General features: G+C 42.5%; 1 protein-coding gene across 1 annotated transcript in view; it reads left to right on the forward strand.

Annotated features, from left to right (window-relative positions):
* Nucleotides 1-7,374: 7,374 nt before the first annotated feature.
* LPCAT2 (lysophosphatidylcholine acyltransferase 2) overlaps nt 7,375-15,659 on the forward strand; it is a 29,527-nt gene continuing 21,242 nt past the window's right edge. Inside the window, exons 1-4 of the mRNA XM_032195612.1 lie at nt 7,375-7,578; nt 12,393-12,532; nt 13,074-13,291; nt 14,533-14,645. Coding sequence (XP_032051503.1) covers nt 7,471-7,578; nt 12,393-12,532; nt 13,074-13,291; nt 14,533-14,645 — 579 coding nt within the window. The 5' untranslated portion in view covers nt 7,375-7,470. The remainder of the gene's footprint in view (nt 7,579-12,392; nt 12,533-13,073; nt 13,292-14,532; nt 14,646-15,659) is intronic.

Below are 15,659 nucleotides of genomic sequence, written 5' to 3' on the forward strand. Positions count from 1 at the left end.
GAGAATATTCTTCAGAGGCCATACTATACCATAAATAATTAAGAATTTGTTCTAATACCGACAGCTTAAAAATTGCATGGGCTGGGTCATTGGAACTTGAGAGCTGGAAGGAATCCAGCCCCTCCAAATAAAGGAGCTGGAAGGAACTCAGGTAACATCAACAGAGACACAGTAATTTAGTATATTAAACCAGTTATTTTTTCTTTCCTTTTTGTCTCTATTCTACATAAAACTCCTGAAACTATTCTACCATACAACATAAAACAGAAATTACTGCAGAGAGGCAATGGATGTGAAGGTGAATAAATATACATACTTAAAAGGATAATAAAGTGCTCATAAAATTGTTTACACAAATAGAGAAACCACAGTGCTAATGGCAGCTCCCCATACTGATATTATCAACACATACAGACTTCAAGTTGTGGTCTTTGCATTTAGATGAGATAACATTGCATTTGGTGGGGAGTTTTAACAGAAGAGATACTTTCATTGAGGCAAAATATTAAAGTTAAGAAATAGAAAATTCTGATTACCAAAGACACAGTTTCACCATGAGGAAGAAATATGCATACACAACAACATTTAGGCTATAGAAGACTCTCCTGAAGAATGCACTGAAAATCACATTATTTGAGGCACTTGACATTAATCTGAATGTAATACGTGTAAGTATACCACGACAAAAACATTTACAGTAGGGGAATCCTCTCAATAACCTTTCCACATCCAGTTTCTACCAACAACAGGATCTATGGTGCCATGAAAGGAAGAGAGCCTAACCTAAACTTCCCATAAAATGAAAGAAAAGGAATCACAATATTTTATACAAGTCTCTCTATGTATCAGTTATCTAAAACCAAGCTGCTTTTTGTGACATTTTACACTAGCCTACTGCTCACTTGATCGCTTTATAGAGGCTGAATAAAGATGACTAGGGATTTATCGCCCTCTTGTGAGTGGAAAAAGGTTGCAATCTCTCAGAAAAATGAACGTGCATAGTTGTTACCACTAATGAATCCTGTGGTAAAAATATATCTGTATAAGTAATAAACATAAATTTGGATTGCTAAATGTAGACTCACTGGACTGCTACCTTTAGCAGTGCAAATTTCTGTTTATTAGCTCTACAGATATAACGGTAAACCAGGGGGTCAACCTTTAGTAACCAAAAGAATTTTATCAGAAAAGGATAGATTACAAAATTAAAAAACAAACTGAAATCAGACCAAACCAGGTATTTTTTCAATTAAGTAGGGAGATAGCAATCTAAATTCCCCAAAATCACTGCCTACAGCACTGATCTCAAAAGGCATGGCTTGCTCAAAGGTGAGTTAACCTCTCCCGACTACAGATGCAAAATATCCTTCAATGTCAAAGCAAACAGGATGATGAAAAAAAAAAACATCTATTTTGCCATGCCGGAGAAGAGGTGGCCTTTCAGTGACAATAAATGATTATGGGTCTGAGTCCACCTTTGTTGCAGTCCCTACTGAAGTCCCCAGAAAGAGGTGTAGGTACCTCTTGGCAGGCATAGGCCCTTGCTGGGTGCACACACAACACATCGACTGTATTAATACAAATTAATTCTACTTTTCTATCAGCACACCAACTAGCCAAATAGCTTTCTTCTGTAGTTCTTCAACAAAGAAATCTTACCAAAACTCTCTCCTGAGATTATTAGCAGGCTGTAATACCAATAAGCCAAGTGCCATTTGATCATGAATAACAGAGGACTCTCATTATGAGAAGCAAAAATAACACTGTCTTACAGTAATCCGAGAGCATGTGTCTTGGTTCTACTGCCTTCCCTAATTTATAATAAACAAAGCATAAATCCTATCCAAATGAAGGCATCCACAAGTCCTACTAGCACAACATAATAACCATTTCCACAAAAAGCTATGTATTAATACCACTTAGCATAATAAATATTTAAAGTGTTACTGCAGTAAGGAATACAAATTCACCTATGTCTTTCCTGTTCTTAGTTGTGACACTTAAAAAACACAGCTTTATAGCTACTATATTTAAATGCAATTAGTTCTATATATTTCCAGCCTAATAAGAAATAATACATATTCATTTCTGCTCATTAACAGTCAGTATATAACTCTTAGCTAATGAACATTCAATTACGCTCCCTGAATACGTTGTGGGATAAATTCTCTTTTTGTTGCTCATATCAGTTCACTTCAATTCAGTTGCTTCTAATTAAAATTCTTTTGCTTCATGTAGACAAAACTAGTTTTTTCTGAGTCCCTTGAGACTTCTTTAAGAGTTGTTTTATCTTTATGTACAGTCAGCTCCCTAATTAATGCTTTAAATAGGGTAAACTTTACTGAGGCTCCTGGGTTCAGTTCAAAGGGAAAAAAAAAAACACGTTAATTTTATATCTCATTCTCACGCAATTCACTGGAGTCTCTCTTTTTCTTGTAAATCTACTTTTTTCTTTTGTTTTCAAGTGAATTCAATAATCAGGGAAGGTACCAGCTTGAGAGCACTGGGAGTTGGAGATCCCCCTTCATCAGTCTAGAGTTTTCCCTACCCAGAGAAACAGAAGAGAAATTCTTGTCAAGTTGTCCAGTTTTGCAGCCACCGCAGGTGAGGAATATTTACAGGAGGATTCTCCAAGGGGACAGCCCCAGTAGATTCCCTGAGATAAATACTACCTTTATTTTCAGCCAGCATCAGCAAGGCCCGATGCTAATGTATGTTTTCCTAACTTGTTAACTGAGCTAGCTCAGCAATCTATCTGCCTGTCTAGGACCTAAAATCTAACGCAAGCCCTACTTACTCCACCAGAACCAACAACATGCACATTAAGCATCTGCCTTTGCAGAGGTCATTATCAGGTATGACTTGCAATCTGAAGTGGCTAGGTTCTTGCCTCTGATTTTATCTGCCTTCTGTCAGTTAGCAATACAAAGAGAAAGGAATTCAGTAGAAGCAGATTCAGGGCACTCTTATAGGTTCCTCTCTCTAGTGCAGCATGCCAGGACACATTCTTGACTATTTTACCTATACCAGAGAATGGGCTGGACTCCCATACTTAACAGACTGGGGATGGCAACTCCCCTCTGACAAAAACATCTAGAAATAACTCTCAAATGCAATGACTCATTTACAAACTTACCAGGCAAACATTGTGTGAACTCTATGTGCACCAACATAAGAAAGAGAATACTAGGACAGAAAGCCCAATGTTTACTGAACAAGGGAAAGTGGCAGAGAAAGGAATTCCTGTTAAAAGAAACATCTAGTAATACCCAGGAGAATCCCTAGCTTTAGAGGCGGTTCAGTTTTATTTAACATTTAATTAAAACTCCAAGATACGTGCACCTCTGCAACTGACTTGAAAACTGAAAAACTAAATGGGGTCAAGGAGGTGTTATGTATACATGCATGCATATGAACGCACATGTGTGTGTCTGCTTGGATGGACTATGTATGCCTGTCAGCACATCCTCTGGTCCACAACTACATGAGCACTGTGAAAGGAACAGGCCAAATCTGCTTCCCTTGTTTGAAGTAGGAATGAAACAAAAAATTCTATTGAGGGATGTGCAGATCTAGATCCTCAGCAGACTGAAACTGGTTGATGGAGCCCTAACAAATTACACCGTACATTATCCAGCCCATTGAATGTTCCCATGGACAGCATTTTTTATTGAGTAGATATTAGGAATAGCAACTGTTCAGTAATGTTGGTTTCACTTACCTTCTATAATCAGATATATTTTTTTCCCCAAGGTCTGCCACTTAATTTGTCTTTTATCAGTATAGAACTTGAAACAGTAGAGGGTGTTTCTGATCCTCTCTCATGTTACATATGCTGTCTACTATTGCAGCAGATACGAACTGCACAACAGGCCATGTTTACTGCTGTGGACATCATCAGGGAGACAAGTATGTCCACAGTGCTTAACAGTAAGCCTGAGTCTGCTTGGAGCCTCATGCAATGCCCTTCTGACTCTGAGATACAATTATCAAAAATGTTTGTGTTGTGTGTTTGTTGTTTGTTTTTTTGTGTGTGTTTTGTTTTTTTTTTTGTGGCAGCCTGCCACAGTACTATTAACATAGCATGTTACTGAGGTTGTGTGTTGCATGACCAAGGCATGCAGACTTTTAAGGGTATATGGCTTACCAAGATAACACTGGAAGACTGTGCCAGGTGGAGAAAAACAAAGCTGATGTGACTCGCATTACACTATTTGGCTTCACTGGTCCCTGAAGAAAACATTCCATCAGCTGCACCCAGATTTTCTCTTGGAAGGAATTAGTCAGCATTCCTTCAGGAGGGAAGCGGAGACTGAACTTGCATTAGGGGACCATGGCCTGGAAAGAAAGAAAGGAGAAGTTAAACCAACAATGAAAACACACTAGGAATCTATTTCTGTTCTCATACCCATTTTGCACACGAAGTTCACATTTTATATCACAGAAAGCAAGCCAATAATCAGGATGCTACTTTGCACGAAGAAATTTTGTCACTTGTTCTTGAGGAAGGGTCGTGGTTTTTTCCTCACGAGCAGTTTACAGATACGGGGCTAAATTTTCTGTGCAGAAATATTACACGACCGTGGCCACAAGAGGGGGCATTTTGGTCAAAAGCAAACGGAACAATTCAAACACGAAGGTTTTCAGTTTCTGTATCAAAGAACGCCTTTGTGTGTTTTATAAAGTTAAGACAACAGGCCTAACTGAAGAATTGAAGATAGAAATGCTAAAAAAGGGCAACTTCATTTAGCTTCTGGTTCAGAGTTGGAATTGCTAGTGGAAGATTTAGTTCACAAGAATTCCTTATTCTGCAATGGATGATTTAGTCTACCACACTTTACAGAACTGATAAATACTGAAAATACTTATAAATTACTGTAGCTTTATTAAGATCATTACGATAAGAAGATATATTGGAGTATATTTTTACAAATGCAGGGGAGAATAAGCTGTTCCAAAGGCAGTTCTGATGAGAGAAAGATCACAGTCCAATTTAAGCTGTATATATAATTTATACTAAAAACAATAAAGTTCCATAAACTTTTTTAAAAATGTGACAGTTTACATGAAAGAAGAATCTCTGCCTACGCTGTGGAAGTGTTTACTGGGTTGTCCTCTGTCACTGATATGATTCACTTGGATTGCATACAGAAGCTACACCTGCTCTGGAGCCACTATTTTTACAGTTTCTGAGTAGAATCAAGACAGTACTGGGTAAAGCTCTTTAGGTAAATCATATGCTTTCCTACTGACCTGCAAAACTAAAGGTGTGTGCTCAACCTACAAAAATAATTAGTAATAAGCTAATGTTATTGTTCCCACGTTGCCAGATACACATTCTGGTAAAATAAAGATATTGAAACAATTCCAAACATCAGTATCATAATAGCTTGGTGGTATTTTGTGTTAGTGGAACAAGGATCAAAGTTCATTCCACCACAGGCTCGCAGACCAAAATGGATTTATTATTCAAAAGAGAAACTGATGTCAGTTTAGGCAAAGGATCACACCTTCTCACATTCTGAACGTTAACACATTTTTCTTGCACTGTTTGTATCTTGGTGCTTGCTTAAGCCTTTTTCATGATGTTACGGCTGACCAGCCTTAGATGAGTAAATATTTATAATCAATATCACTGTTTCTTAACAAATGTACAAGTTACCAGAAACAGATTATTTTACATAATAAAAGCATCATGTCTTTAAAACTAGATGCTTTATTATTTCCTGGTTCTAGAGGTAAGATCATTACAACCATTTAATAAGGACAAATGCAGTATTTTATTCTTAGAACTTTGTGTTGTAAATGACAAGTAATTACTCAGAAATGGATCTAAGAGTTATCATGACTTACAGTGTGAGTCACAAGGCCAGGCTACTGCAATAAAAGCAGGGATATATAAATGTGTTAGACAGAAATCAACCCTTCCTGCCCAATCAGTAGCACTGGTCAGTCCTCCTAGTGAGTAGCATTTCCAGTTTGGGTACTTCAAGACAGGTGTGGACCTATTGGAGAAATGCCAGAGAAAGGCATTAAGTATAATCAGATACCTAGAAACTATGACCTGGGAGAGAAAACCTGAAAGCACTGAACTGTTGAGTCTAGTGAAGGCTTGAGTAAATCACAAAAGCACTATACAAGAGTGCAAGAAGTAGCTGCAAAGAGGAAAGAAAACAGTTTTCATACCCACCAAGTGAATATAAATTGCAAAGAGACTCTGCTCAGATATAGAAAAAATGTTTCATAACATAACCAGAGAAGTGCTGGAACAAATCCGCGAATCATCTGTCAAGAATGACGGAGGCAGAACTGATCTTTCTGCTCTGGGGTTTCCCTCTAGCCTCACTTCCCATGATGATCGTGCCACACTGGTTCATGCTCTAGTTTTTCAGAGGCCGATTCCAAGGTCAGGCAGTCACAGGGTGACCCTGGAAGCCCGCCAAGGGAAATCCTACATTTGTCAAGCTTCCACTATACGCAGGCTTCAGTTAACCCAAATATATTATTTTGATTATTCCTTAAGCACCTGCACATCAAGCCACAACTGAAAAATAATTTTATAATAATTAATAATTACCATATTTGATGAAGTAGTCGTGCCAAACTGGGAACTGAACTGTGAGGTTTCTATAACAATTTTTTAAAGGAAATGCAAGCAGTCCAGTGACAGACTAATGTTGTGTGAGGAAGTGTCCATGTTTTTGTGTGAAGAACAGGTGTGAGACAGGAGGGAGTGCCACAGTGAAGTGTCTGAACCAAGGTCATGGCCTGGAGGCCAGGAGCCACCCGTCCCTGAGCGCAGCGCTCTGGGGGCTCACCCTCACAGTCACAGCAGATCCAGTGCAAGAACCCACAGGCTCACCTCCTCAACACCATCAGGCTGAAGCTTCCTTCAGTGCTGAAAAAAGAAGCAGCCACATGAGCGTGGAGTAACGTGAGCAGCGGGCAGCACCTCCACCTCAGCCACCCTGCCTCAGGAGCACAGCCTCCCACCCGCGGCCGTGCCCATGGATGCAGCTCACGGTGTATCTCCACACCTCACCTCCTCCTGACCTCAGCGCGGAAACGCACCCTCCACGCGAAGAAAAAAAATAAAAATAAAAAGCCTCCTGTTGTACACCCTGAGCACATTTGCCTCCCTTATCTCTCAGATAACAGCCGTGGTGCCTGCCAACGAGGCACACCAGCCGCCCCTCAGCAGCCCGGGCTGGGCAGGGGAAGGAGGACACGGGGCTGGGGGCGGCAGGGGGGAGCCCGGCGCCTTCTTGCTGCCACCTCAGGAGACGGGCGGCAGGGGCGGGCGCGGCGGCTCCATCTTGCGGCCCCTGAGGGCTCCTTCCCCGCGGCGGGGCCGGGCCGGGCGGGGCCGGGCCGAGGGCTGGGACCGGGGCAGGGACAGTGCCGGGGACCTCGCGGCCCCCCCGGCGGCAGCTCCTGCGCAATCAGCCGCCCGGCGCTGGCGGCCGGAGCATGGCGCCGCGGGTGCTGCCGCTGCCCAGGCAGCACTCCTTCTGCTCGCCCGTCGTCCTCAACCCCTTCGTCCACCCGGGCCGCCTGAGCGCCGGGGACAAGCTGCGGGTAAGGCCGGCGGTGCGGCGTGCCGGGAGGGGAGAGCTGCCCTGCCCTGCCCTGCCCTGCCCGGCCGGGCTGGGGAAGGGCTCCCGGCGGGGGGCGGCTGCCCCTGCCCCAAGGCTGCGCCCCGCGGCCGCCATTTCGCGGCGGGGCTGCGCGGCCCTGAGGAGGCTCCCGGAGCCGGGGGGCAAAAGCCAGCGGCCGCCTGAGGGAAAGAGGGAAGGGCTCCCGGCCGGCCCGGGCTCCCCCAGGGCTGTAGGGCAGCCGCTGTTGTCCCCTGTAAGGGGGGAAAGCCTCCGGGTTAGCAGGGCCTGGTGTGCTCAGCGCCAGGTTTGAGCTCCTGAGGCGAGGTGTGCAGCGAGCTCTTGGCAAGGGTGGTGCTGTCCCGACAGTAACACCTCGCTGCTGGAGGAAACGGGAATCCCCGCGTCCCCACTCGCAAAAGTGGGATGCTGTCCGTGGTGCCAGGCGCCTCTGGCGCTAGTGGGAGGATGCTGACAGCCGCTCTCTGAAGTGATGCACTAAAATAGAAAATAACGTGCTCTTTTTACAATAATCCCCTTCAGACACATAACTTGCTGTAAGCTGATTTTAAGCCTGCTTTGGGGGAGGAAGGAGGCCCCCCTTCTGAGTTCCATATCCCCCCAAAATGGGTATTCCCCCCTCCCTGCCGTACTGCTGCTGTCGCTGGGTGAATTGAACCAGGCTCCTGCAGTCCCGCTGCAGTGCCGGGCTGTGCTGAGGGTACTCGCACAACTCAGAAAGCAAACAGCGTTTCTGGGCGTTGATTTCCAAACATCTCCACTTTAAAAACTGAGGAGATGAACCAGCCATGGAGTGGCATCTCGGTGAGGACGAGGCGCATAGCAGTGTGTAGGCAAACTTTCAGCGCTTTCTGCTGATTGTTACACATACCTAAAGCTGATGTGCAGCTAAATATTTTATGTTCCATGTAGCTCTCCCTCAAGTTATAAATGGTGTTTACCCTGAAGGTAGCTAGTTAGAGGAAATTTGAGAGATGTGGAAAACAGTTTCAAATCTTCTTAACCCCTGTGTTTACCAGCAGCCTGCAGCACAGCTCAAGTGCACCTGAGTCAGAAGCTGTAGGCACAAACCCTGAGGTACCGGCAGCAGTTCCTTAATGAGGTTCCAGAAATGGACAGTTCTCTCTGCTGCCTGCTCTTTGTAAAGGATGCACAAACTACTTTTAAAAGCTTGCAATTTTAAGCTTCAATTACCATTTGATCTGTAATAAATATACCCTTTTTCCTTCAGGAGGAAGGGATGAAAAACATGGTATGTTTTAAAGCAAGATACCCTCTATGCATAACTCCACAATGTACCTGGAAGGAGAAGCAACCTAGCTGGGACAGGACCCAGCAGTAGTGAGCTTTGAAGCAAAATTGCAGTCATCGCTACTGACTGCAGTAGTGAAAGGTCACACAGTTGTTGTACACAACTTAAACAGAAAGTACCCAGGTGATCCCTAATTTGGGGAAAAGTTCTTCGGATGACTCAGGATAGCTTTATCTTTGTAATTACTGCATATTGAAATGAGTAGATCTGATCCGACTTAATAGTTACTGAACTTTAAGCCTGTCTTTTCTTCTGTACGTTTTTCTCCAGAACTTTTTATTTTCTAACCTACCTTGACCTTTCTCTTTTCTGTCCTTTTCTTACCCTACTCTGCAGCTGATGGAGCAGGAATCAACTCTGCCTCATTACACAGTGACCTAGAAAGCCAATAGCTTGCATCAGCACATCAGTACCACCTGTGCATCTGCCTAAAATAGATTAATGAATTTATTAAAGTTTTGAGGGAGGAATTGTTTTGCTTTTGCTACGGCATCCCTGCATCCTTTATTTTTTCATTGTAGGTCAGTGCATACATTTACTTTTTTTTTTTTTTTTTTTAAATAAAGTAAAAAGGTATTTTAAGTGAAAACATGCTGATTTATGCTTATGCTGCCCCTTCCACATTATTGAATGCAGCTGAAAGGTTGAACTGGGACTCAAGATCATGTTACAAGAGGACATGCATGGTGGAAAAAATAGGGATCTGATTTTGGGAGGCAAGCAGGGAGTCTTGGTTGGTTTAACTTGCTACCTGAATTTTTCAGATTCACTGTGACCTGTGCCAAAAGAGCAATAAATCCCCAGGGCCAAATTTCTTACAGCCAGCTACTGAATCCATTTCTGTGTATCCAGAGTACTGACCTTGAAGTTACTATTAAATTTCCATAACTACTTCTATATACAACTTCTAGGTAAAAAACATTGTATACTTCAAGAAGGATCAAATGATACCTGAATGTCCATCTGCCCTGGAAACGTTATGTGGCAGTGCTTAGAGAACATAAGCTGCTGCACCTGCTGCCTCTACTTATCCTAATTTACACTGCATATCCACTGTCAAGTTTGGTATGTTGTTACCGTACCTTTTGTAACACAGAAGAGAGTCCCGAAGGCCCAAAATTCCTGTTAATCCCTGTCACTATCACAGGTCTAGAGCCTAAAGCCAGAGCCTCTCCTGAGTATTGGCAAGAGGGCAGTAGGAGGATATGACAAAGGAAGAATGAAGAAGTTGGGCAGCCTGCAGGAGGACTGTGTCAATGAAAGAAAAATTAAAACCAAGCTACTGTATCTAGGAATTGGATTAATAATACTTGGATTAATTGGATTAATGTAAAGATGCTTATATTTCAAATGTCCTATAATCATTTGTTCCTTTGGAAAGGAGAGAGGTAATTTAAAATCCTCTTGCTTAATAATCATCGTTCAAGTATTTAAGTACAAACAAATTTGGAAAACTCATTTATTATTCAAAGCCTTGCGATTCCTGTACAGTAAGTAGTCATTGCTGAAAAGATGTCTAGAAAGGCTGAGTTTGCGAGAGGAGTGCTGCTGTGCAGCTGTAGGCTTCCTTTTAAAATAATAAAGCTCACAACTCAGCTAGTCCAAACTCATTATCTGATCTGGCACGACACAGAGAAACTTGTGTGTGCCTTCACATCAAAATCCACTTGACTTGCTGGCAGTTTGTGACTACAGACCATTCAGATTTAAATTCCAAAATGGGAACTTCGCAGCTCTCTCCTCTTGCAACTATTTATTTGATTAGAACTGGTATTAAACTTAGTGAATCAAATTATTTTTGTAGATTTATATAGGCTGATACATCCCTAAAAGATGAGATGAATATCATGCAGCCTCTTTACCTAAATTCAAAGGTGTGTTATATATTATTAGAAGCTGCACAGAACAACAGATGTTATTACAGAATTACAAGCTAAACACTTATCAAAATGTGTACGCTAAAACTACCACACTTCTTGACTAACTTCTGCCGTGCTTCTGAACTGGGGCAGCTGTCAGTCTGTGAGCACCGCTGCAGCCATATACCAAGTTCTGAGGGACTTTTACAAACACAGCTCAAATAAAAACAATTATTCACTACAATAACTCTGCTTGGGCGTGCGCTGCTGTGTGCGTACACGCGCAAAGCTGATACTCAGCATGCCCCGAGCCGGCCAGGTGCCAGAAGGCGTCGAGCTGCTCGCAGCCTGCCGGGAATGCTGCGCCGGGACTTCCGCAAGGTATCGCAGCTCATCTGCCTCCCAGCCTGTGCTTGCTCAGTCCACGTAGGGCTGTTGTTACGCCACAAAGGCCAACCTTCGGGATATAGTTTCTAAATTAATGTGCTGGGGTAAGACAGCTGAGAATTTCTTCCTGCCCTGCACCGCAGGCTGCTACCAACCTTGTGCCAATGCACCTCCTTCCCGGAGCTGTGCGCGGAAAAATGCAAGCTGAATATTCATTAGTAAGGGCTGAGGGTAATAATTGAGGATTATTTGCAAGCAGTGTTATGTTAGGTTTCTCCTTCCCCCCCACTTCCCTTACAAGTGTTTGTGAAAAACTGAGGAAGTGGTGAGGAGCAATGTCAGCTTGGGGCAGTTTCAGACCGGCTTTGCTACCCAGTGTGGTTGTCTGGCCGTAGCAGAACTCTCCCAAGAATTTCTTTGCTTTGAGTTAAAGCGAGCTAATAACAGCTTCCAGAATGTGGGGAGAAAAGGGAACTAAGATTTTTCAATTCATTCTGAAGTATTCAAGGAGATCGCGGCACAGAGTTAATAGCCAGGATGCTTCACACAGACAGGAGGCAAGAAATTAGTCCCCATCATCTGAAGGGCCCTGCTGGATGTGTACTGCAGGCGGTGAGCAGACGACTTCCAAAGGCCGTCAGCCTTGAGCTGCTACAACAGCACTGTAAAGTCCGAACCCATGCCTTAAACCACACGTATAATTTTACCAAAAAAAAAAAAAAAATTGCCGAAGTCCTAACTAGGGGCAATGAATTTATGTGGCCTCTGCACTACTCCAGGCAGTGGTACTGAGGATCACTTGCAGCAGTCGTGTGACTCAGCACAAGGTCTGTCATTTTTAAAGGAGCAAAAGTACATTGTGATCATCTTAGCAATCCCGCTTGGCTTGTAGACAGGTGGCAGCTGGTGACAGAAGGCTCTGGAGTGGAGATGCACTTCAGCTGGTCAGATGAGTCTGACCTTGTTGTATGCTGCAGAACAAGCCAAAGTATAAACTAAGGCAGGCAAACTCTGTTTACCCTCTCTGTCTAACAGCATCCGAGCTAAAAACCCAAACAGTCAGATGTTCTAATTCCAACTGAAATGGAAACCCAAAAATATTTTCTGAAACACTAAAAATGAGTAATGTAAATATTTCACAGTCCATACAATGTAACTGCATAGATATCAGTAATTCCTGTTGATGCTATTTCTTGAGATTTTCCCCTCTTTTTTCAGACCGTTCTTCTGGGGATTATTTTGCTACCTCTCCGTGTCATATTTATTACATTCATTTTATTGCTGTCATGGCTGGTTGCATCAATTGCAACTTACCGTCACCAGGGAGGAGGAGCTGTGCCATTAAAAGGATGGAGAAGGTAAAGTGTGACCAAGATTTATAAAAAGTCTCTACTTTTTTTTTTTTTATTATTATTTTTAAATAACACAAGGCCAAGAGATTATGGGAAGTCCCACTGAGGGAACATGTGCCAGGAATGGGAAGATTGTCATTTAATTGTTTAAAACTGATTTCAAAACAAAACAAAACAACAGTATCAGAGTGATAAAAGTTCATAAAAAAAAGACACTGCAACTGCTAAGTACTCTCCCTGCCCTCCCAGTAGCATCATGCTAAAATGCTATAAAATACGGCCAGAGAAATAGCAGAACTTGTTGGGGAGGGATGTTGTTAGGAGGTGCTGTACATTGCCTTATCTTTAAAATTGTATCTGTGAAATTGTAAGCTCTAACACAGAAGGTGATGGACCTTCCCTCACCCTGCTTCCTCCCCTTTAGCCCACGCTCTCCTTGTGAGTAGTGTTCCTACCCTGTGCCTGGCCACAATGCTGGTGAGATCTATGCATTTGTTTAGAAAATGAGCTGTAATTTGGATGATATTTTTGTGTTTCTGTTTACCAGGAGGATGATCCAGACAAGCCTTTCATGCCTAACTCGTACCTTGTTCTTCATAATGGGGTTCCAAGTTGAAGTAAAAGGGAAAGTGGCAAGTCTGCTGGAAGCCCCCATCATTGTTGCAGCTCCTCATTCAAGTTTTTTTGATGCCATTGTTTCTGCCTTAACTGGAATGCCATCGATAGTATCTAGAGCAGAGAACCTTTCAACTCCAGTATTTGGCAGTAAGTATTCATGAAAAAATAAAATGTTAAAAGTCTTATCTGTGAACCTGATTAAGGGACAGACTGTTTTAAATCCTTGAGTTCCAAAGATACTGTCAGATTTTCAGTAAAATCACTTGGGGCAGCTTATCTTTCAGAATTGGTCAAAACATTTGAGAGTATGCTGTTTCCTTTCAGGCATGGAAGATAATACCACTTTAAATGTGCTTTACATCGAAAGCATGTTTCCTAGCTGCTCAGAGCACAAAATTTATCTGAAAATTCACTCAGTAGGTAGCTTGAACAATCTGTTCAACTGCTGTCTTTTAACAGTATGGCCCACAAACACAGAACGTGTTTTGATAAAGGTTATTTCAAAACAGCCCTGAACTACAGCAGTCTGGAAAATACCATATTCATAAACTTAAACTTGCAGGCACTGTTATGGATATTTTTTAATGGGAGTCAAACCAGGAAGGAATAAAAGAGAAGTTACTCAAAAAGGAAATGCAGAGAATGGGAAAGATAGATGAGTCATGCTTCTATTATTTTCTCCTCCTTTTGGCACAGAAAGAATCCCAGTTTGCATTATTCTTGGAATCAGCAGCAGCCTTTCTGCTGGCTGTATCTCTCTTCTGTCCGTAGGACTCGTAAAAGAACAAGCCAACAGACAGAACTCAGTAGGCAACACAGACAAGTAGCTTGGTAGGAAATAAACTAACTGGTGATATAGTGATCTTGTCTTAAAAACACAGGAGTGGGATGCCAAAAATAGTTATTTCCCCAGTTTCTCATCACATTTCAGCATGTCCACACATTCTGATGTAGAGTTCTGATAAAATCAGTTTTGTTTTGTTTTTTAATTACTCACAAGCTGTGTCTGCTCCATAACTGAAAAGCACTCGCTTCTTCAGCCTGGGCTCAAGGTACTTCTTCAGTGCAGTCTGGATGCGTTGGGCCCCAGTGTAGCCTGTGAGCAGATACCTGAGCAGGTCTCTTTCTTAGAACTGTGTGGAAACGCTCGGTGAAGGATAACAGTAATATTAGTAGAATGGGTGCACGTGAATTTGATAAGTTCATATCTACTGTCAAGCTCCTCAGCTTGAGCACAATAATGATACTCTTATCTATTTAGTCTGAAACCTGTTTGTGCAGTCTGTTTCCTAGTATGAGCATAACAAGTTTTTGTTACAGGAGAGCCCTGAACACGTGTTTTCTAGGCACTAGTGTAAAACAAATGAACATCTGGATCTCTTTCACAGCAATTTTAAGTTCCCTTCAGCCTGTAGCAGTTTCTCGTCAAGACCCTGATTCACGAAAGAATACAGTCGCTGAGATAACAAATCGGGCATTATCAGGAGGCAAGTGGCCACAGGTAATAAAGATACCACTACTCTTCTGTAATATATCCCAGATACACTGTGCATCATAATGTCAGGCAGTGCCCAGATGAATAGGATTCTGTTGGCATATAAGGTCAGCTCTCAGATCTGTAACAGTTTTGGGAAAGGAAGAAAAGAGGCTGGTGCCCAGAATGAGTTTTGTCAGGACAAACGAATCAGTTAAATCCAGACAATACCAATTGCTGTTCTAAAATGCAGATGCTCTTGGATTTCATGCCCTATTTTAATACTTAACTTGCTGTCCTCAGGGTAGCAGTTGACTTGTATTGTTATATGTGAATCACTTTTCTCAGCCAAGCTCATGTGTGAAAAGCTGTGGTGCAGAGCTGCGCTCACAGTGGTTAATGAGTAACCCAAACTGTGTGAGCTCCATCATAAACAGTACTTAAGCTTAAAACATTCATTTCACAGGTGGAAAATAGCTGAGCTGAAGGTCAGTTCACTCCTCAGGGTAACAGTGCAGTAAGAACAAAGCTTTTAGATTGGTCTGGACACAATAGTTGGTGATTCTGCACATTGCTTCCCACGGTCATTCCTCAGCAGCAAGCTGCTGTTGTGCTTCTAGGCCTTGGGTGGCTTTCCATCCTGAAAACCTAATGGGGCAGGGGCTGCTCTGAAGGAGAAAACAGTTGAGGTAGCAACTCTGCTGCCTTTGGACAGGCAGAAGGCTGGGATAGAAATCTGCATCTACTGGCATCATACTTGGTATTGCCTCTCCACTCTCTTCTGATGTATTGGTTGTGGTTTCCTGTCACCTCTATCTTTATGCATTTATCAACTGTAGGGAAGATTTTAAATATGCACTTGTGAAAGCTAGCAAGGCTTTTTTTTTTTTTTAATACTATGCTTAGACTCTGCATTGATGCTTATGACTTGTTAAACTGTTGTGGATAAAGTGATCCCAGCAAGGTCCAAATACCTAACCTCTGCTGAAAACAGCAAGGGGAGAAAAAGGAGAATTGGCTTTACACCAATTCTGCAGCTAT

The sequence above is a fragment of the Aythya fuligula genome, chromosome 12, assembly GCF_009819795.1.
Source record: "Aythya fuligula isolate bAytFul2 chromosome 12, bAytFul2.pri, whole genome shotgun sequence".
Lineage (NCBI taxonomy): Eukaryota > Metazoa > Chordata > Aves > Anseriformes > Anatidae > Aythya > Aythya fuligula.